This window comes from Falco naumanni, chromosome 6 (genome assembly GCF_017639655.2).
Source record: "Falco naumanni isolate bFalNau1 chromosome 6, bFalNau1.pat, whole genome shotgun sequence".
NCBI classification, from domain to species: domain Eukaryota; kingdom Metazoa; phylum Chordata; class Aves; order Falconiformes; family Falconidae; genus Falco; species Falco naumanni.
In genome coordinates this window covers 46,121,239-46,144,753 of record NC_054059.1, presented here as the reverse complement: position 1 = coordinate 46,144,753, position 23,515 = coordinate 46,121,239, and the positions used below count along the sequence as shown (strand labels likewise).

Genomic DNA, 23,515 nt, shown 5'->3' with positions numbered 1-23,515 from the left:
AAGGTCATGGACAAAAATCTGTTTTAAGATTAGCAGGCAGGCAGACTCCATGCTATGTTCCATGTAAGGTATGTGATGCCTTTTGCACCCTCATTTACAGTGCCCTGACCAATGAGCTGAACTAAAGGAGGGATCTCAGCCTGGTCTACCTGAACCTGGCTTTACTGAAATTCACAGTTCTGTCTTTTTTTCCTGAAGGCTGGATCTGAACTCAGATGGGGAGTTTTCAATGCTTTGATGACCAGTCAGTTACACTGTTCTGTGCTGAGTGTGGAGACCTCTTCAGCAGTGACTATCTTGCTGCCCTGATGAATCCTGCCTAGGCAGAATAAAGCTGAAAAACTGAACTGGTTGGATTTAAGTATATTCCTCCTCTGTTTGGACATCAGTAAAATAAACAAAGACAGAATCATATTTAATAGCACTACTGTTGAATAAATAAATAATAATATTAAAAACATAATAAATCAGGCACTCAAAGTATAAGAATACAACCAGTTTCTACTACCTCAAAATCTGTTCTGTCTGCTAAAATTTAAGTCCTATGGAAGTAAAACAAATGTGAATTTTTACAATGGGACAAGTTCCACTGCTTCTGAACCACTATTTTTGCCTGTAACAACAGAAAGATTAACTTTGCATATATAGAGTTAAGCACAGTTTTGGAGGACTAAAAGCCTTTAATAGTTTTACCTTAACATAAATAATTCCCCAATAAAGGTCAGTTTAAGAATTTAGAATTTTGGGATTACACAGAAATGAAAAGTTTCAGTGGATCATATAGCAAATTACTCATATTAAAGAAACTCCACATCTCCATGGCTGGTGAAGACATTTACTTGCTTCCTAAAAACCATCAATCTACTGCCAGCCAGTATTCAAAACAGTTCAAAATATTACAGTCTGAACAAGTCACAAAATTTGCATAGGCAAGACCACAACTGAAAAAAACCCTCTTAAGTTATTTGTAAAATGAGACCTTTCAAAATGCCTTATGGCAACTCAAAACATGGAAGAGACATTTTGATAGCAAGCAAGAATTATTCCCAGGTGCTTTTTACAAAAATAGTTCAATAGACTGTGGTTTACAACACCAATATTCCAACCAAGACCCTCTTGCTGACAAGTACAACCTCTGAACAAAAATCTCTAGTCCTACAACATATAGTCCATGTGCCTAAATCTCCACGTGTGTCTGTTTCCCACCAACTGAACTCATATGGTAGTTGATAATTAAAAATTCTGTACTTTTAGGAGATTCTAAATACTTCCTAACTTCATTTACTCTGTTATCTGCTGAGTGTGAAATACCAGGCTACTCCACAAGAAAAAGAAGAGTAATTCTTCAGGTAAAGTACTTTAGGTGAGGTTAGATGCTTAGCTTTATGTATTTATGTGTGCAAGCAACAATCTAGAATTTTCTGCTTTATTTTCAGAGTTAGGCAGCAGATCCAGCTCCACTGAAATCAGTGGGAACTGCAGGAGCTTAGTATCTTTGAAACACAGGCTTTTAATCAAATGTTTTTATTATCTACCTGCAACACTGATTTTCTTTGTTAACCAACAAAAGCTGTCTGAAATAGGAATCTCCAGTTCTCCTTAATTGCCTTCTAATGCAAGCTGATAGTATTATCACATCTTCACATATGTCCAGTTGATAGGAAGGCCTATCTAGGAAGGCCTAGATAACTTTCCTGAAGGACAAATTAGCAACAGATTTGAAAATTATTCTTATCCCACCATCATGCTGTTGTTTTTGTGTACTCTCAGCTTACTGAAAACAAAACAATAAAAGATTGTTTACTGCAGAGTGTCAGACTGTATTCTCAGAAGAATCCTTAACTCTTGGCTATTGGGAAATGTTTAGGAAAGTTAAAGCATGTGAATTAAAGATCTTAAGTTACTGCATAAAAGTACTATGTGCATTAACGTTAGTAAGTCTACAGACTCACAGCATCATACAGGCTGGAAAGCAACTCAGGATTTCTTCAATCCAACTTCCCACTAAAAACAGGATCAGCTCACTCAAGGCTTTATGCAAGTCTGGTCTTGAAAACCTCCAAGGATGGACACTGCACAACCTCCCTCAGCTTAATTATATCCATCATCATGGTTTTTTTCTCCCCTATATCCAGTCAGAACCTCCTCAGCTTCAATTTATGACTCCTGTTTCTCAGGCTTTCACTGGGCATCTTAGCAAAAAGCCTTGTAGATTTTAGGTTAGGCATGCTCAAACCGTATCTCTTCTCCAAGCTAAACAAATCCCCTTCTTTCGGCCACAAGGCATGTGCTCCCACCTTGGTGGCTCTCCACTAGGTTTATTGAAATTTATTAACGTCTTTCCTCTAATGAGGGACACAAAGCTGGATGTGATATTCCAGTTATAGTCTAATGAGTGCCAAATAAAAGTGGATAATCACTTCCCTTGCTCTATTGCCTGCACTACCACTGATACAGTCCTAGATACTGTGGGCCTTCACTGCTGCCATGTTGCCATACTGGCATACGTACACATTGCTGTTCCCCAGGCAGCTAGGCCCCAGCTTGAACACTGGCAGTGGATTAAGTCCATCACAGGTGCAGGACTTCGCACTTCTGGCTGAATTTCATAGGGTTCCTGTCAGCCCATTCCTCCAGCCTGTCTAGATACGGCAGCTCTGCCCTCAAGCATACCAACTGCACCCCCTACTTTGGCGTCACCTGCCAGTTTAAAGACTGTGCACTCCATCTCCTCCTTCAGTCACTGACAAAGACATTTAACAGGACAAATCCTAAGATAGACCCCTGAGTAACTCCAGCTGTAACTAGTATTGAGGTAGAGTGTGAACGATTTTATCACACAAGGCAATCAGGTTGGTCAGGCTCAGTATGCCCTACATCTATGCTAATTCACACTCACTATCTTCTCCTTCCTATTCACATAAAAAACTTCCAAGAGAACGTGCTGTATGATTTTCCTCGTGATAGAAGTGATTCTGACTGTAGTTCCCAGACTGTCTGTCTGTCTTCTTTTGGAGACGGGCACAACATATGCCTTTCTTCAGTAATTGAGGACCTTTCCTGGTCTCCACAGCCTTTCAAAGATGATAAACAGCCTCGCAATGACATCATCCCACAATCTTGGATGCAGCCCATCCCATGGACTTGTATGTGACAAGACTTCTTAAGAGATTCATGAGTCACTCCTCTTTTACTAACTCATTCCTCTCCTCCTTGAACCCTGTATGTAGGAATGAGAACTTACATTTTAAAGTCTTGGGAAAACCCTAGGTATCAGGAGTGGCTTTTACAGAAACACAGGACAGACAAGTAAACTTTAAGAAAGAAGGATGTTTTGGTGAGGTGAACAGGGACTTAGGGACAAATTTTCCATTCAAAGGGAAAAACCCAAGTAAGCACAGATGCACACATCAAACCAAAGCCTGACTGTGTATTTGTTTACTGTCTGGCTTCTTTGCTCATGGTTCTTCATTTGATGACAAGGGATTGCCAAGAACAGATGGGATTCACCAGACTGAGAGGGAAGGTCACCTTCACAAATGGACTTAGTAACTTGGTGAGGAAGCTGCTAAACGAGGCTTGTCACAGGGTGTGCTCCTCAGCCTAAAGGTGGGTTAGGAAACAGTGGAGGTATGATTGAGAAAAAGCTGCAGGGACAACATCCACATCCCCAGTTAGAAAGAAGGGTATTCACAGACTTAACTCAAATGCCGGTGTTCTAACACAGAAGGGGAGTTGGAAGTTCGTACACAGTCAGACAGCTATGCTGAGACTAGAAACACAGAGGCTTGGTGGGATAGTGCACAAATCTGGTCCGATAGCACACATGATTGGAGAATGGTCATGGATAGGTACAACTTGGTTAGGAAGGACAAATACGGGAGAGGAAAAACTTGAGCTCTACATAAAGGGAGACTCTGGCTGCAACAGACCAGAACCAGATATCAGTAAGGAACCAGAACCACAGATATCAGGAGACGCTGTGTATCCATCAGAGGAGAAATTAACACGGATGACTGAAGGGGAGAGATTGCTACAAACTGTCTGACCAAGAGTATAAAGTGGATAAGTTTTCCTATAAATAAGTCATAGAAGCGTCCCAGTCACTGGTCTACAGTCTTGTGGAGGATTTCTGCATGGATAGATTGCAATCATTGGCTGGAAGGTCAACATAGCATTGTGCAAGTAATCCAGAAAGTTTCTGGACTGTGTTGATGATCACTTCCCAAGTCAAACAGCACAGCAGCCAACCAAGGCTGATGCTCTATTGATCCAGTCATCACAAACTATGAGAAATTGCTGGAGAATATGGCCACAGGTAGGAAATCTGGCTGCAGCGGCCATGAGATGTGAGCAAGCTCAGGATCCAGAGGTAGGCTGGGAATGCAAACAACAGAACTATGACTCCGGATTTCAGAAAAACAGATTGCAGTTTATTTAGGGAATTACTCAGCAGAATATTCTTGGAGACATGACGGGGAAAAGTGTCAAGGGAATTAGAAAATATTTTAAGTAAAATTTATTGAGACCTCAGGAATGAGCCCATCCCAGTATAAAGGAAGACCAGGTATTTCAACAGAAGGTCTACTTGGGTAAGCAAGGAACCCCTTAATGAATTAAAAGGCAAAAGAACATACAAGAAATAGAAATAAAAGCAGGCAGCATAGAATTACCAAAGCACTGTTTGAGCATTTATGTCTAAAACCAGTGAGGGTCACAGAGGGTAACAAGAAGGATTTTACAAGTATGGCAGCAACACATGGAATTTCAGTGAGAGTGAAGACTTGATGAATGGGGGAGAAAACGTGGTGAGTGACTACATGGAATAGACTGAAACACTCCACAGCTTTTCTTTCTTTGTGTGTCAGATTTCACTGGCGAAGCCAACAGAAGCACATTGACAGGTTAGGGAATTACTTAGAGAATCTTTGAAGCCAAATGGGGTTCATTTCAGGGTGCTGAAATAGTTGGTCAATGTATTCATTAGGCTACTACCTATCACTTTAAAAAAATCATGGGGGTTGAAAGAGGTGCCTAACAAATAGTAGAAGGCTAACTCAGCTTTGACAAAATGAAGAAGGATCCAGGAAACCAGATCGTGCTTGACCAACCTGATTGACTCTATGACGGAACAATTAGTTAAAAGATCAAAGGGAAGGTGGTGGGTGCAATACTATTCCACTGTAGTAAGGCTTTTGTTTTACAGCATTCTTATCTGTAAGCCAGGGAAGTACAGGCTGAGCAGACAGACAGACACATAAGCTGGATCACTAGACTCGAAGTGTATCACTAAGGCTCCACACTTAGTTTGTGGTAGGTAATAAGTACTCCAGAGGTTAACTCTGGAGCCAATGCTGTTTAATATATTTATCAATAATCTGGATGATGATAAAAAGTTCATCTTTAAGTCTGTGGATGATACTAAATTGGGGCTGTAGGGAGGTTCTACACTGTGTAGCACAGCCTCAGTGCTAGAGGGACTCTGGAGGAGTGAACCAACAGAAACCCCACAAAGTTCAACAAGGAGAAGTACAAAATTCTGCACCCAGGGCCAAATAAACCTGTGCATCAGCATAGGTTGGAAAAACACTGGGCTGACCAGGATCCCTCCTGCTGGAAAATGAAAACCAAATCAAATATAAGCCAACAGCATTCTGTCTTTGTGGATAAGGTGAACTGCATGGAAATTATGTTAGGAAGAATGTGGCCAGAACAAGAGAAATTGTTTCTCCCCCACCTCTACTTGGTCCTCCTGAGGCTGTGCCTGTGTTCAGTTTCAGGTGCTTTAGTTCAAGAAGGATTCTGGATGTCTTCTGCTGTTGTGGAGCTGATCAGAGGCATGCAGCGCATGGCCTACAAGGAGGGGTTGAGCGACTGTATCTGTTCGGTCTGGTGAGAAGGAAGCAAAGTATGTAGAGGAGGGGACAGACAGAACTGCAGTCTACAAGGGGCATTACAAACAGGGTATAACCAAACTTTCCTCAGGAGCACTGAACGCTAAATCAAAAGGCAACTAACTGCTGTAAGCTACAGTGTGGAAAGTTCAGGCTGGATTGTAGGAGGGTGGTGCAACCCTGAAATTGGTACCCAGAGAGGTTGTGTGTTCTCCATCCCTAGAGACTTTCAAGAAAGCTAGACAAAGTCACAGCTGACCTAAACTGGTGATGGCAATAATCTTGCTTCAAGAAGTAGGTTGGACAAAATGATCTGCAACCAAAAGTTTTGTTCCTAAAGTAAATTGTTGGGGAAGTTCCTGAAAGACTTTAGTTTCAGACGGTAGCATTAGAAGCAAGGATTTATTATTGGTGTGGAGCTTTCTAACCAAGAATCCAAACATGCAGTCAGCACCAGCGTAAAGAATAAAAGCAATCCTTAAATCATTCAAATAGGGTTTGAAGTACTAATGCAGCAGAAAAAAATACCCATCACCATATTACATCCCTTCGTCTTCAGTTTATGCATAAAACTGGCACAGAATATAAAACAGAGAAGAAAAAATAAAATTTAAAAGTTAATCCAACTTTCCCGTACTTCAAAATCTCTTCATGAGTTTAGGCTTGGATTGTATTTTCAAGAAAGTTTTGGAAGGAGAACAGTCCTTTCTATTCATTATAGCCTATTCATTCTCAGTGCATATCTTAGCATTCTATCCTCCTTACATCTCATACTCAAACTTTTATTATATTATAATTTATTTCTAATTCATTAACTTATTCAGTCATGGCATAGGCAAGGAAGAATGTCTATCTGGCCAGAAGTAAGGACAGAAATTCAGAGGAGAAAACCTAAAGTGACAGCATGTACATTTTTCAGAAAGTTACCTTCAAATAATAATTTTGCTTTCTTTTATTTTTTTTTCTTTTTTGTTGAGGACAGTTCACTAAAATATTTTTCAGTTGATTTACAACACTGTTACAGTAATTATTTCTTGTTCTTAAAACAAATCCAAGATTTTTGGCTACTTACTCAAAAATATGTGCCATTAGTGTCAACGAATGTCTGAGACTCACAGCTGGGCGACTGAAGAAGTACTGGACTGGAATTAGCATAATTCAACATGGGATCAAGTTCTTTTTCCTTCAAGAGTTTTTTGAAATGGACGTTTGCCAAATAAGAAATAAAAATGAAATATCAGTTCCAAACATAATTTTGAGGGAGGAAAAGAGGCAGGCTCTCTTTGCCTTCACTGAGCTGGGCTGTTAGGTTTATACCTTTTCACATAACCTGCCTTTTGAGTTACTTCTGTTGGCACCGTCACTTCCCCAAAATAGGCTGAAAAAATGTAGTTGCCCGTGCACCAGCAGTTTTCACCCAGCACATCTCTCTCTTTTCTATAGCAACAAAGCAACAATTAGGATTGGGTCTGAAGTTCAAATAGGCAATTCCTACCTCCTCCAGTACTGACACAGTTACCAGCCCACCATCCTGCAAGGTCTGCTGATCTTTTCTAATGTCTCTTTTGGTTGCTCCTTGACCTAGCTCTGAACCAAAAGCAGTAGCTAATTCACACATCAAATGAGAGATGTTAAAATAAAGACAAATAAAAGAGCAAATCCAGGAAGATATGGAATATACAAAAGACAGAGCAGAACCATTACATCTTGTGTTATTTCTGAAGCATCGAGGAATTGTCAAAGCATTTTAACTTTAACTTTTTTTTTTTATGTTCTTTCCATTAGAATTTTATTACAGGCTTTATACATAGCTGGTGCCTGTCTTCAAGACAAGAGATGATTTTTATATACATTAATGTGTTCTGTATGCACTAGTTCTTAGTAGACATTGATAAACACTTTCTACTCCTGTGTAATGTGGTGCACTAAAACAACTTAAGGAAGCAGGGTCTCAGGAAAGCTCCATCTCCAAGGTCTTAACATCCATCAGGATGCCTTAAATACTGCCAGATAGGCACTGGAGGGCTACTCAACTAACCGGAGGATTCTTCCTTTTCTACACTATTTTATCAATAACTAAGAGATGAGGAAATTGTTATCAATCAGCAGTGAGACGTTACTTCAGACCATCCCACATTTAACCAGTAGCTCTGGAGATTGTGGAAAAGGTTAGGGAAAAAGTAAGCAGGAAAAATAAAATTTAAAAAAATAGCCCTCAAAGCTCTAGAACAAAACAGCAAACTCCAAACAGCTGGCAAAGAGGAAAGCAGAGACTACCATGAGTAAACTAAACCACAGTATCGAATGCAAGGCCTGCTGATGAAGAGAAATACCTAGCTTATTTATTGTTGTGTGTCAGTACCCATGGGGTTAAATAGCATTTTGCTATAAAAAACGGCCATTTTGATCACAGTTAGGCTCAAAACAATATCTTGTTGGGTTTTCAGTATCTCCAAGGACTAAGACTCTACAACCTCTTGTCCTATAAATGACAAGAATCTTGTTCTGTCTTCTTTACTCCCCTCCACACCCCACACCCCCCAATCAGATAATTATACACATTGATCAGATCCAAGACTCAGCTTCTGCTTGCATGAAGGATGCTCCAGCCCAGTAATCATCATTATGGACCTTCACTGGACTCCAGTATGCACATGTTTATCTTGTACTGGGGCTCTCAGAACTGAATACAGAACTCCAGATTTGCCTCAGCATGGCTGAGCAGTGAGGAAGGATCACCTACCTCTAGCTGCTGGTAATGCTTTTCCTAATGCAGCCCAGGAGGCCATGGGTCGTCTTTGCCATGAGGGAGCATTGCTGGCTCAAAGAACACCTACTTGTGCTAATTTCCCAAAAAATGTATGGAGCTTTCTCCATCATGCTGTCCTGTAGGCACGTCCATATTTATGTACATATACATACTTAGAGGGCTCTCCTACTACTATGATATGTTGATTACAACATCTCTCCTGTCCACATCACCCTGAACCCTTTTCTTGCCAGCCCAGTCTACCTCTTTCCTCACTTGATTGTGGGTCATCATCTCTCTCCCCTGTTGTTCCTTGTTTAAAGCTCTCTCACCAGGTTGGCCAGCTGGTGGAAATTATGCTTTTTGCCCCATTTGATGAGGTTGATCCCATCTCTTCCTAGCTATCCTTGATCCTGGGAGCAGGTTTCTTGATCATAAGTTGAATCCCTGTTGTTGACACCAGCTATGCAACCAGTTGTTGACCCGCAGGATCTGTGTACTCTTCCTCAAGTCCTTTCTCCTCAGCTGCCCCAGTGGATTGACCGCCTGGGCTCCTACACCCTTGACCCTCGCCCTCAGAGCCATGTAGTCATGACTAAGTGTCTTTCCTGACTAGATCAAGAGGAATCATTTACCTAGACAGATAAAGTAAGACCACACTACACATTTCAACCGTGGTGAATTGGGTCTGAGACTACTAAGTACCCTTTTAATTAATTTTTTCTTGGTAAAATATGATGTGAAATGGATCCACAAATATGTCAGATAGGAAATATCTCTAAAATGCTGCTATAATAATTCTAAGAAAACAGATTAATTTTTTGTCACATGTGAGACATTTAGATTAGAAAATTATTATGAAGGCTCTCCATTTGGGAATAATAAAGTTACAATAACTGGCTGAAAAAATGTTATTCTTCTTGACAGAAAAGCCTTTTTCAGTTTAATTTACATTCAGCCTTAATCACCTTTAAGCCAAAAATATTTCAAAATTCACTTCATGTCAGAAATGCAAAGAAAGGTTAATTTTGGAAAGATCATCATCAGAATCCAACATGACCTAGAACTGGGGCCTGAGCTTCCAAGGTCAGAGTGACTAGATGAACAAGCAATCTTAGAATTTGTGTAGGGGCTATCCTGAATCCAGAAATGATTTCATTCTCTCTGAAAACCTTTGTTCTATGCCTACAAACCCACCCAGGGAAACTCTTTCTGCAGCAGCTGAAAATTAGGAAGATCATAATGACAGGGAGTAATTTTCTTCCTTTTCCTGTGCTTTTCTGAATTCATCACTTTGAGCATTACCCAACACCTCCCCAAACTCTGAAGGGGTCCTATTGATTTATGTTAAGGTTGTTTGAATTACAAAATTGGTTAGGTTTTGAATTTTGCTCCAAGGCACAGTAAAGACTGATTTACGTTAAATAGAAATTATTCCTTTTGCATTGTTTAAGGTGTAGAATTCTATTGCTTGCAATATTTTTTTCATTCTATGTGTTCAACAATACAATAATACATCCCAAAATCCAAGAATGAAGTGAGGGGTGAAAGAGAAATCTAATTATTTCAGGAGATTCCTTAACATTCTAGAAGTGGATCCATTCAGCTCTATTAAGTAAGTAGCCTGCTGACAGGATTACTGTTTGAGTTGGGTTTCCATCAGAAAATCTATTGCTATTAAAATGGGATGAAAATGAAATGCACAATTGTTTTCCAAATTTATTTTGAAATGCAAGTTTGGATATACTTGTTGCCTGGGGGCGTTTTCCCTTTGAAATAAACAAAACCAGCAGGTCACTAATGAAGCATTCTGAATCAAGCATCTGTGACCACTTTTCTTCCATTTTTCTAATAAGTCAATGGTAATTAATGCATCCACGATTACACAATGCCAAAAAGTCTTCTACATTTACTCAAGTGACAGACAAGTGTGATATCCTCAGACATCTGAAACATTTTACAAGGTGAGAGACTAGCAAAGCATACTTGGATTTCATCCTGATGCTCTTCTATTGTGTCTAATCTTCTGTCTATGAAAACATTGGAAAAAACTACTTGCACAGAAAACTTAAAAGATTATTTTCAGATGTGGTAAGAAATTTTCAGACCAAAGCCATGCAAACAGTAAATTATTCAGTTGTCCAGTCATACAGTGAATGCTGCATGCAAGTCTTTATACAATTGATCCTAGCTGCAGTTTAAAGAGATCCATGGCCTCCTACCATCACTGAATGTGAAAGTCAGTAAAGGGAAAATTCTTCAGTTTCTTCCAAAAGAATGAAAGAGCTCCATCAAGCACTGGAAGAGGAAGTGAACAAGAGTCTCAAGAAAAAAACCTGAAGAGCAGGCTAGATTTCTCCATATAAAGAAAGAAAAACCTGGTAGGAATATGGACATACTGACTACATTTAACTGAAATTTTGTAAGTTCCTAGACTGATATTTTGCTGCTAGACTTTTTTTTTTTTTCCCCTAATCATGATAAGAAAATAACATTAGAACATAACATTAGAGCAGCCATACTGGCTCATATCAAAGTTAGATTTCACCTTGGGCTAAGAGTATAGGCATTTTGATCTGATTTCAAGTGCTTACCTCTAGTGCTAGGTTGGAAGAGATAATAACCTGTGGATTAACATACATTTTCTCAATGTGCTCATGTCTTTATGCAATTCCTGTCATCTCTGGTTTGTTTCCCTTCTTCTAGTGAGCATCACAGGCAGAGAAGTATTTACACTTAGTTACTCTATGTACAAAGGCTCATCTCTCTCTTTGATTGCTTATGCAAACCCTCTGGCTACCTTTCCTGTTTCTTCAATAGCTCTGTTAAGATAAGGAAAATCAAAAAAGCACAGTTTTCCAAGCACAGATGCAGCACGGATCTAAACAGTGGAATAGCAATGTCCTGTTCTGTTTCTTTTTCCAGTTGTAATGGTTATTGAGGGGAAAGCTGCAGTCTATTTACTTTTCAATGGCTAGAGAGCCAGAAATGCTGGATCCATAGAACCGAATACTGTTAACAGTGAGATGGAAAAATCAACTCAGAATAAAGTTTATGAAGACTAAGATTATTCTTCTATATGCATCAGTTTACATTTGTCTAAACAAAATCTGGATCTTGTTAACACTTTTTGGAAATCCAACAAGATCTCCATCATCCACTTGCTTGTTAATTTCTTCAAAGAACTCCAACTTATTCATGACGTATGGCTTCCTCTTACAAAATGTATGCTCTTTACTGCTATGCCATGTTTATTCACATCTCAGCCAATTTTTTTCTTTAGGTGATGTCCCATCAGTTTCCTTACAATTGTGCCCAGGCTTACTGGGCAGAAGTTCCACCCACCTTCTTAAAATGCAGCACAGTGTTTCCCATTTTGCTGATGCTGAGAAGGTTTCGGGTGAGAAGTCACCCACCTCAGTCAGCAATTCAGCTATTTCTATCATGAGTTTCTTTACAATTATGTTTCAAACCTTTGAGTAACCTCTGATCAGCATGAAATTTGAATGCAACAAATCCTTTAAAAATACAATAAAATATTATTTTCTTATTCCTGAAGAAACAATACATTTTCTTCAAAATTATAAACAGCTTATTGTCAGGCAGGCCTGACAAATTTCAGACCTGGTTTAATGACATTTTTAATGTCTGGTTTCTTGGGAACACTCCAGACAGGAAACATCTGGTTTGTCCCTTTAGAAACTTAAGCCTTTGCTTCTAGATTAGCCTTATACAAGATACTAATTTTCAGAAACTGAATATAGAAGATTTGCATTTATTCTGGGCTTTCTTTAATTGTATCAGGTAGTGTACATTAATTGCAAGCACTGTGAGTGTGCCATTGTATTTCCCAGTTGGGCTTCTTTTTCTAATCTATAATTATTGTCATTTGAGCTTTTTAAATAGCATCAGTTGTACCCTGCAAAAATGTACCAGTTATACGTAATTGGCAGACTGCTAAAAGTCCTGATTTTGAACCAAGACTCAAGTGTGTAGGTAGTTTGTTAATAGAATAAGCAAGGGTGCCTTACCCCAGATATACCCTATCTAATTGCAAGGCAGAGTAGGAATAGGAAGGAATAATGTAATGATATTCTTCCATACAGAAGGCAGTAGTCTACACATACTGGCAGCTTAGTTGGTGTGTAATTTTTTTTTTATGGGTAAAGCAAAATTTTAAGAATTAACTTAAAATTAATAATAAAAGGGCTGCTTTACAGATATTTTCAAGGAGTCTTCCAAGTGTGAATAGTTACATAGGAAAGTTATAGAAGTATTTATTTGAAAATTTTACAAGTAGACTGTCATGGAATGAGAAGACAGTCTCTAAAAGATCTCCAGAGACAAGACAAACTCATGTTTAATTTAATATGGGCCAAGTAGAAGGAGTGAGCTGGGAGAAGAAAAATCTTATTTGTTCAAATATTTTATTGCATTTCAGACAGATATGAACAAGACAAAGCTCTATTTATCTAGCCAAAAGGTAAAAAAGTTGCATAATAGAACTTAATGTTGCCTTTATGTACAGATGTATACAAACAACTATCTGTCTCCAAGATTCTAGACAGAAAGATTCTGTTAGAAACAGGGGAAGCCTGAATGTAAAAAATAAAAGTGATGTGCATATCAGAGAGGATGTCTGACACAGAATGATCAGAGAGAGCTAGAGGCATACGCAAAATGTGGTAAAGCTCTATATTAAGAATACTAAATTTGCACTAAGTCCAGAAAAACTCAAATTGGGGGCAGGTCTAGATTTTACCTTCTGAAACTGGAGACTCTGGATTATAGACAGTAGCTAAATTAATGTTTGCAAATGCTGTTAAGCCCATAGATAAGGTAACAAGGAAAGCATGATGGGAATTCAGGACAGAATGCTGTGGATGAAAACATTGAAAAGGAGCATCCTGTAAAGAGTATGCTGATGGGTAAGGAGAAAAGAACAGATGCAAGGAAACTGTAGTAGACCATCCATCTTTTCCATTATTTTAGCCATTCAATTAGACAATTTCATCATTTAGATGAACAACAATAATACATTTAAAAAAAAGCAGAAACATTTTTGCACTCCTGTGGTATTTGCCCAAATACTTTCTACAGTGGAAGGACTCCACTGAGTTAAGCAGGCACTGTCCTGCCCTCTCAAATCTGACAAATATAGGGCAAATATAGGGCAAATATACTTTTGCCCTATCATGCTCTCAAAAGGCAACTTACCTGAGTCTAATTAGCACATCAAACTACTGTTAGCACTAATTAACGAGTAAATCAGCAATTGGTTAACTAGTTAACATATCGGTTATGTTAATTGACTTCCCAGACTCAATTAATTGGTTATTTTAGTTTCAGTAAATATCCTTACCAAGTAGAGTGAGGCAAGTATACAATGCTTTAGAAACACATTTCTTATTTGAAAATGAGATGTAATAGATCTATACTTCCAGAAACAGCCTTGTTTGAAAATCAGAAAACAAAGAAAAAAGCTTGTTTTTATCATGAAGTTAACTCCTTTTTGATGCTTAAAGAAATATGTGGTTCTAGTCATTAAATTGCTTTCTTTAATCCAGCAGACTTGGCTTAAACTGTGAATCAACTGCTCAGAGTCCATTTTATTCAGCGCATAGGGGTGTTTAGTTGAGGAAGACCAAAGTTTCAAATGTTTCCTTAGCTGTTTTTTCTTAGTTAAGAGGAGGAAAAATGGTACTCTGGCTCTGCTCTTCAGTTTTCAGTTTTTTCTCACAACTTGTATTCTGGAATGTATAAAGGAAGTTTGTCTTTGGAAGCTATATTGCAATTTTATAGTAGGTTTTGATAACATGCTATAATTACTTTCCTAAAGTAGTAAATTTTACTTCTTAGGTGCGCTAAGAAATTATTTTTAAACTGTTCTGGTTTCTTGATTCTGTTTTCTTGAGAAGACTGTACTTATATTTAGGCAGCAGGTATTTTCTGTACATGAAATGAAAATGTGTTTTATACATTTCAGCTTTCATTTATGATGACTATCAGCTAGAATCCAGGATATTGTTGTATAGCAGAGATGCATATTTTTTCTCTCTCACTTAGAAATACCTATGGCATACTGGCAAGACTGACTAAAAAAGGGTTAGGGCAGCAAACAGGTATGTGTTTTACATACATGACTCCAGTTTTCATTTGAACCAAGAATAACTTAGAAGATTTCTGGTAAGCAAAAATAATTATCTGAATTAAAATGAATAGGTTTTAGTATTTAATCCTAAATATAATTTAGTTTTGCAACAAACTACAGATTATAAGAGAATTTTTCTGCTGCCTTTGAAAGTACTTCCAGCAGCAGGTGAATTTCAGATGTGTTACTTGTCTAACAAATGACTAACATCACATTCCAGAGCATTTCTATGTTTTTTAGAGTTCCTTTTCCACTCTCACCTATTATAACCTTGTTTAACATAGGAAGTACTGTCAAATTGTAGTATCAGTGAGATGACTATCAGCTAAAAATGAATCTGATTGCAATAGAAATAAATGAACTTCAATAAATCACAGTAATGTGCAGACTGACCTGTCCAGTAATAGGTTAGGTGCAAATAAAAGCTTTCCTGGGTGTTCCATGGAGCGCCAGACTAAGCCAATCATCAGTATCTCTAACCAGGCACATTCCAGTAGATGGACCTGATCATGGAGTGTTAAATCCACAAATCCTGAAAGAATAAATAGGAGACAGTAAAAAAACCCTCTAGTTTTGTAAGTAGAACAGCATTATTCAAGAGAATCAGGTTAAAAAGTGCATTGGAGCTGTATAACCAAAAAGAAAAAGCGATAAAACAGGCATTTGTTCTCTTCACATTTGAGCTAGTTTTGTCTATCGTTAGGTCCACTTTGGTTCCATCCTACAGAACAGTCAGCACTTTCCAGCCCCCTGGTTGTGTCCTGGCTGTACCCTGCCCCAAAAGCAGGGCAACAGCCAGGTGAGCATCTCCATCCCCATACCTGTTGCTACTAGCCTGGGAAGAAAGGGGCAACTGTTTGCTCCAGTGCCACGCTGCCTGGGGCATGATGGAGGAAAAATGGAAAACAGAAAAATCCTCATAAAATGAAATGATAGCTGTAATCACCTAATCCTAGACCACTTTTCCTGGTGGAATGCTGGTTTACAGACTCGTGAACAATTCACCATACTGCAGGAGCTGTATCTGTGTGGAAGAGGGCCCAATACAGCATTTCAAACTAAGTAGGGATCAGATGCTGATCACTGCACTGCAGTGATCACAATTCACTGATGAACTACTTGTTTATATTTCTATTGGGCTATAGCACCTGGAGGAATGAGGTCAACCTGTATTACTCTGTATTTAAACAATGCTAGCAACAATGAATGCAAAATGAAGAGATTGCTTCTAACAATACTAAAATATGAATATGGAAGAATAATGATGAAGGTAAATATAAAAACATAATGACAGTGGTCATTCTTGTGTTCATTCTCTATTTGAGATTCTCACTTTTCATAAATGTTAATTTCAATCCAAAGATACAAGTGAAGGAGAGATTGCATAATACAGTTTATTAGATCCTAGCAGAACTTATTCTTTCAAATTAACATGAACTTCCTAAAACAAAATATGTAGAAGTTCCCTTAAAATACATTTTATCTTTTTACTCAGTGTTTCTTTTACTCTTTTACTCAGTGTTATGAATGAACCACTTCACTGAACTTTGCCTTTTTTTTTTTTACAAGTGTAATTGATTCATATTAGTCTTCAGAATACCAGTGACAAGGTAAACTACCTTACCAGCCCAGTAAAGGGCAGTGATTTTGCTTCTGTGTTGTGTCCTCACTACAGACATATACCGAGTCAGTTTCAAGGAATATACCTGACATATTCTGGAGTACTATCTTGGGGGGGGGGGGGGCGGGGAGAAGAAAGAAAAGACACACATGTTTTTAAAGAGAAATGTTGTGCTATGAAATATATTTTTCCAATAACAAAAAGGAAGACAAGGAACAAAATATAGTTCACCATAACTTAGAAAATGTTGTTATGTTCTACAAAACATTTGTTAATACAATTATTTTTAATTAAAACATCTGAGAGAGCTAATCAGTCTGTTCATAGAGAATCATTCAAAAACAAGGAAACAGCTTTGGCATGTCTGAAATAAAACTCATCTACCAATCATTAGGAGTGAATTTAGACAGTTTCAGTACCTGCTATTTTTATGAAAGTGGTAACTATTAGGAAAAAAATTGTCTTTTTCTGTATTTTTCCATATTACCAAATGCAAAAATTACTTTCAGACTTCACAGACTGATGGAATGGCATTTGCATGAGCCACCAAACAGCCTGAAACAATAGAGCTGAAACTTAAAAGAGCAACATTCTTAACTACAGTGTTGATTGCAGCACTCAAGAATGAAATTGGCAGAAAGAAACTGCTGTCTCTATATGGGGAACAAACAATAAACATAATGTTTTCTGTTAAGTATTGCCTTGGTACGTATGATACATGATAATATAGTGGTTTTATATATGCTTGAAGAGTACTGCAGCAATGCAGGGACACAAGTCCCCATGTGCTGTCTGAAGTTTGCAATCAGTGCAATACAAGTCAGTTACATTGCCATCATTCCGTGTGACTGCACATTATTCTCTAGCAGATTGCTTTGATTGTTGCAGGAAAAAATGAGCTTATTACAACTGTGGTGATTCACTTTCCTGTAAAACTCTGCTCATTCTACAATATTCTGGATGTCAAAATGCTTTGCTTTGTTCTCCACAGTCTCGGTCTTTATTTTTACTACACCTATTCTCAAAGCCCTTTTAATTCCCACCTTTTTGTTAGCTCTATTTGTCCACATGCCTGCACATGAAATTTCAGATTGCACTGAGGCTAAGTAATCTTTACAAAAACTAAACAGAGAAATTAAAAAAGAAAGCTAATAAAGTACCTCATTTGTATTGCAAAGGAAGGGTATTTTGTTAGCCTGCTCTGAGAATAGAAATACACTGCTCAACAATGTTAACATCCTTTAAGTACCTGAAAGTGAACACTTTGAATTAAAAAGTCCTACAAGGATTGGCCAAGACAATTATTGCTGTCTGGAATATTAACTCTGATTTCAATGAGGCTAAGGAAGTTCCAAAAAACTAGGATTAAAGAGAAAACTGATTGTGACTCTATGGTTTAAAACATTGAATGATCTGTTAGCCTGATATCTACAAAACAGCTAACACAAACCTTGATTAATGCAGGTTTAAAAGTCTGTAATATAATAATACACATAAGCAGTAATTCATAAAATATGTATCAAATAACCTTGGTTATGTGGTGGCTTTTTAGGTGACATTGTAAGTTTAGTTGATAAAAATAGTTTTGATGAACCAGACTTCCACAAGACATTTGGTTTTGTATAAACATGCAACAGATTAACTGAATTAAAATATTTTAAATGACACATCTCAGCATGTAATGCTGCTCTGTTTCTAAAGGAATGCCATACCATTTACTTCTTTACTTTAGACCAGCTGTTAATAATGATATGGAAAAAAAAGAAATCATGATTCAGATGTCATGATGGCATGTGGGAAATAATGCAAAAAACAGGTTGAATATGTGAGCAATCTAAATCACTCACTAGCTTAATCATAAAAATACAGACAAATGTTTGAAACCAAGAACATTAAGCATATATACAAGGTGGAAACTATAGCAGCTATGAAGAGGAGTCGGAAACAATGAAGAAGAATGAGTCTGGTTTGAACTTGCAGTGGGAAGCTACCTCTAATAAGGCTGAGAGAGTAAGAAAGTTAAATTACCTCTGCGTTACCTGAATCTGGTAACCATTCCTCAAGCAGGATGAGAAGTTGGACAGAATGGTAAAGAAACATCAAAATTAATACAGCATGGAAAAACATGCCTTCTAAAGAGGAAGAAGAGGACTTTAGTTACTCTTTGTGAGGCTAAATAGGTTAAAGGACTGCAATGAGTAAATATCTAAAGAAAAAGAGAATGGCATTACAGAAGGTAATGGCATAACATAAAGAAGCTCATGGTGGAAGCTAAACATGCTCCAAGTCAGACTACAAATGAGGGGGTCATTGTTAACAAAAAAAAGTAGTTACCTAAATGACATACTAAGTTTCCATGAATTTGCTATCACTAGAAACATTAACTTTCTGTAACATTATTCAGAATTAGCTTGCTTGAATGAGAGTAAGTCTTAAAAATAATAATTAGTTGTTGATTAAACTAGATTATGAATAAATCATTAGTCACTTCATCAGAGCAAGCTGCACTAATGTTGCTAAAATTATGTGTAGATGTGCACTGCATTCTCAAATATCAGTGTTCTTTTAATGCTGGTGAGTTTTGAAAGAAAAAGTATTTTTGATTTCTAAATGTTTGGTTATTGTACTTTAAGGAAAAAGGAAGACCTTCACGGTTGATAAATGAATTAATTGCAGTTTACTGATAAAACCTACATCTGATTCCCCACACCAGACTGACCAATTGCTTGACTTTATGAAACATATCAAAATCCTTGTGTGCCCAAAGTATACAGGATCTAGACTGCCATTAAGCCATTCATACATCATATGCTTTGCAGGAGAAAGAACTTTCAGAATGAGAGCCATGGCTGGATCATCCCTTTTCCATATACAGATAAATTAACTATTTTTGAGTGATTGCAACACAGAAGACAATAATTGTTCCACAAACTCTTGTATAAATATGGCAATCTCAACTTCTGAAAAGCCAGAAAGGTCTTCTGAGCACTCAGCTAAGAGTAGGTAGAAAATAAATCTGTTATGTGTAGAACACAAAACAGTAATGTTCAAACTAAACTGGTTATCCTTTCTGATAGAAAGCAGCAGTATGTACTGTATCGGTAACAATGCAATACAAATCTCTCTCCTCCAGACAATAAGACACCATGAAGCAGCAGTGGGTCCATGGAGAAAAAGCTATAAAAAGCCCTATTTTGGCAAACATGACTCTCTAGAGGTGGCATTAGACTTGGGAATCCAAAATTGTATGACCCTACTCTCCTAAAAAAGGAAGGCAGCAACCATCTACAACAGGTATAAGCAAGTTTCTTTGTAAACTGGGAATTTGGGCAGTTGCCTAAAGGGAATGGTTGTCGTGAAAGAACACAAGGACTGCTAGAAGTAGTATTAGATAAAACATAGACCCTGACAACAACAGAGAAGTGGTTTATGTGCAAGATGGTCTGCTTATAGTAAGGAACAAAATAAAGCTTAGATGGTTTTCATCTTATTGCTACTGTAACATAGGTTGTGAACCCTGCAGTCCTCTGAAATAACTAACAACAACATATATGTCAAATTTTACCAATCATATATTTTTAAAGTAATACATTCATCATTTATCTTAGTGACTTTTGACCTAATAAGCAGATTTCTATTTTATCAGAAATGATTTCTCTAGCAATTAACTTTCCCTGAGACCAAATATCCAGTGTCATTGCAGATGCAATCCTAAAACAGGAAATCCTCCAGTGGGTACTTAATGTTATTTAAGGATCATTTAATTATCATCATTTTACAGCTTCTACTAATATTCTTAAGACACAGCTACAAGGTGTCCAGACTATTCCTCTTCCCAATACAAATGATAAAGCAGTCTTCTTTTTCATCTGATCCATATGTTCATACCATACGTCTTAATTACCACAGTGGGTACCTGAAATATAAATTTCAGCCAATATTCGCATGACAATAAACAACATTATGCCACAAAGAATGACTCTGTCTCCAGGTGCTTTGAAGGAAAGTAAAGAAAAAGCAGTAAAAAGTTTTAAAAGCAATAGCAAAACTCCATCTAGCAAAATATCCCATTTACAACAGCAATTGATACCAGATGGTTATGGGAAAACATACAGCAGGACAAACATATGCTTTTACAGAAAGCGTTCTCAGGCTCCAGTGGTATGTGGCTCAGGGACTTTTAGAGCCAAAGATGGTCTTTTTGTGCTTAATGTCCCTTAATGTTTTTTGTCCCAAGTTTGTCCATATGCTTTTTGAACCTACTTAGTCATTTAATCCACTTCAGGTTTTTTATATACTCTGGAAATAGTACTCTCCAGTAAGAAGTTTCACACTCTGAGTTAATTCTAGAAAAACTACAATCTCCTGTTGTTCTGGAAAAAAAATCTCTTATTTCCATTTGATGCACCTAATTATTGTATTGGAAGACACCATCATTTCCTATGTCATCATCTCCTAATCTTCTCTTTTTCCAAATATTTTTAGCATATTCAATCATTCCTCACCTAAAAGTTATCCTGTTCACCTTTGAACTCACTTTGTCCTTCTTGGAGCATTTTCCAGTTCAACTATATCCTTTCAGACAGTAAGCTAGGACTGCATAGTTTCTCAGTTTGCCCTTGTCTTCATTACCTTAGTCAACAATGTAATCCATATTTTTAATGACAGTTATTCGTTATTCATGCCTTTTTTTTCAGCTAACTTATGAGTATGCTGAACGACATAGGCCTAACTATTGAACTGCAGAGGTTATTTCTTTCCTAAACACACTGCCTGCTTGGCTGGAATGTCTTTAACTTGACAGCAACAGAATATTTTATAATATCCCCTATAGCAAAAAAATATCAGATGTTATACTACACAAAAATATTCTGGGAAATCAGAACATTCCTACATCGTATGTCTCAAATTTGCACAGATGAACCACTATTTTTTTCTGTCTTAATGCCCTGTTTTGAAAAGTGGCAACAACCACAGCAAAAGGCTGTTATTTACAACTCAATACAGTATGTCAGCTATGCAATGGTCATGTAGGCCACATGCAGAAAAAACATTAATTAGGTTGGTAAAGACAGCAGGGAAGCAGTGGTGAGTGCTACAACCTAATAGCTAGCAACCATTCAGCAAAGCAACCAAATTAAAAGAGGTTTATATAGACAAAAATATCTAAGTAGATTGAATAGACAAACAGAAAAATAATTCCTACAGCAAGTTCTGTTCTCAAGAAACAGCCAGAAAGAGGAAAACCAGCATCTGTTTCTCTTAACCTAAAGCGAGTTGGAGGGCCAATAGCTCAGTCACCACTGTTTGATCAATGCACAAGAAATCTGCTTGCCGTAGTGCTACAAGCTCGGTGCCCAGCCTCTTCACTTCAAGCAGAGAAGCGAGACAGCATCTACGCATTTATCTAGCACGTAAGATGACATTTTGGTCTCAACTTAAATGGATCACTCAGCCTCCTCAACTCTTAAGGCTAAGCCCTGAAAACTCTTAGCTAAAAGGTAGATGAAAGCTAAGAAGTGGCTAAAACTCGCACCTTGACTATAGCCTTGTCTGTACACAGCAACAGCAGGGCAAAACAGAGGTCAAGGACAAGTGAATCAGAGAATCACAAGCACTGTTTTTTCCATTAGTCTCAGTATTCACACAGATATTTCTATAATGCTACTTATTCCTACTTCTTTCCACAGGTTTTCATAAAATAATATAAGAAACTTTTATTAAGTTTTCTTCTGAGGGCACTTAAATTATTGGCTTAATTGTTTACACAACTCCAGTGTTTTAAATCAAGACCTATTTTGAAGATCTAATGTTTAAATGTATAAAATACATTTTCAATCCAAATATTTTGCTAAAAAAAGGAGTCTCATTATTTCATTTTTTTATAAAGGGACATTACTTTTGTTTCTGTAAGTGGGATCGGAAAAAAATTAGCTGCGATTTCCTGAGTTTTAGGGAGGAAAATCTGAAAGGTAAACAGCGCAAGTGGCACACTTGTAAGAGCCTCTAAATACTTTGTCTGCTTTTTCAGAATTCTCTGTTTTTGCTGCCTGTGTAACTATAATATAACAGAATATCAATCCAAACTTATACACTGTCTCCTCTAAGTCTAAACAGTCTGTCAGAAACAAAATGAGATGAGATCAGAGAGAACAGCATCTGCTCTTAATTACTGTTAATTCCTTTTTTACTTCACATTTGCCGTTTTCAGCTCTAATGGTTCTAAACCTCTTTCTGAAAAATAACAATTACAATTTACAGGCATAAACATAATGTGAATTAGGGATGTTTGGGGAAAAAAACCCCAAAAACTCAGAAGGACCATGAGACCCCACTTTCACAGCCTGTGTTCATACTGAAGGTCAAGATCAAGCCAGCTTTTGCCCTTCTCCGCAGGAGGTTTCTGTCCTCCCTGAGCTCACCTTAGGAGACCTGCCTCATGGTTCAATAGGTGTACCACCCCTGCCAGACTCCCCACCTGACACTGTCCCCTGGAGTGGGATGCCGCAGGGGTGTCACATTCTTCACTTTTATTTCAGGTCCCATGTCTAGGACCTGGTCTGTTCTGCTTCTCCCTAAAAGCTGCAGTGTGATGATTCCAAAATGTGTTTCTCAGGTAAATGAGAACAATTTCGACTGTCTTCCAGGAATATAGAAAGTTAGCATGACTTCACTCAATGCTTTCCGCTTGCACAAAAAGTGCATACTTTTTCAGACCTGTTCAGTCTATATCTTTTCAGGATGAGGAGACAAAAACGATCCTGAGGCTGTTCCTGGTCCAAATAACCAATGCCTTGCTCAGGACAGGAATCTCTCCTTCCCTCTTCAGGTACACACCAGCCTAAGCTACCACTGAATGTCTCTTGCATACATCAGATCTAATAAACACTGTTCTATTTCAAATTTCCTATACCAAAGCAGCTTGTAAAGAAGTTAGCCACGTGGAAGCAGATCTACTCAAAGTCAATATCTCACACCAACACAATCTGGATTTAGGGCTGTGGGAACGCTTCAGGGGTAGTGACAGGTAAGCACCACTGGTCAGACATACATTGTCTCCTCCTGACAAACCCTAGCCACATTTTTATGAAATGAAATAC

The 23,515-nt window shown here is 37.8% G+C and overlaps 1 protein-coding gene across 1 annotated transcript in view; it reads right to left on the bottom strand.

The window, feature by feature from the left end:
* The window catches only part of ESR1 (estrogen receptor 1), a 195,309-nt gene that overhangs the window by 14,214 nt on the left and 157,580 nt on the right, over positions 1-23,515 (bottom strand). Inside the window, 1 exon segment of the mRNA XM_040598160.1 lies at positions 15,188-15,326. Coding sequence (XP_040454094.1) covers positions 15,188-15,326 — 139 coding nt within the window.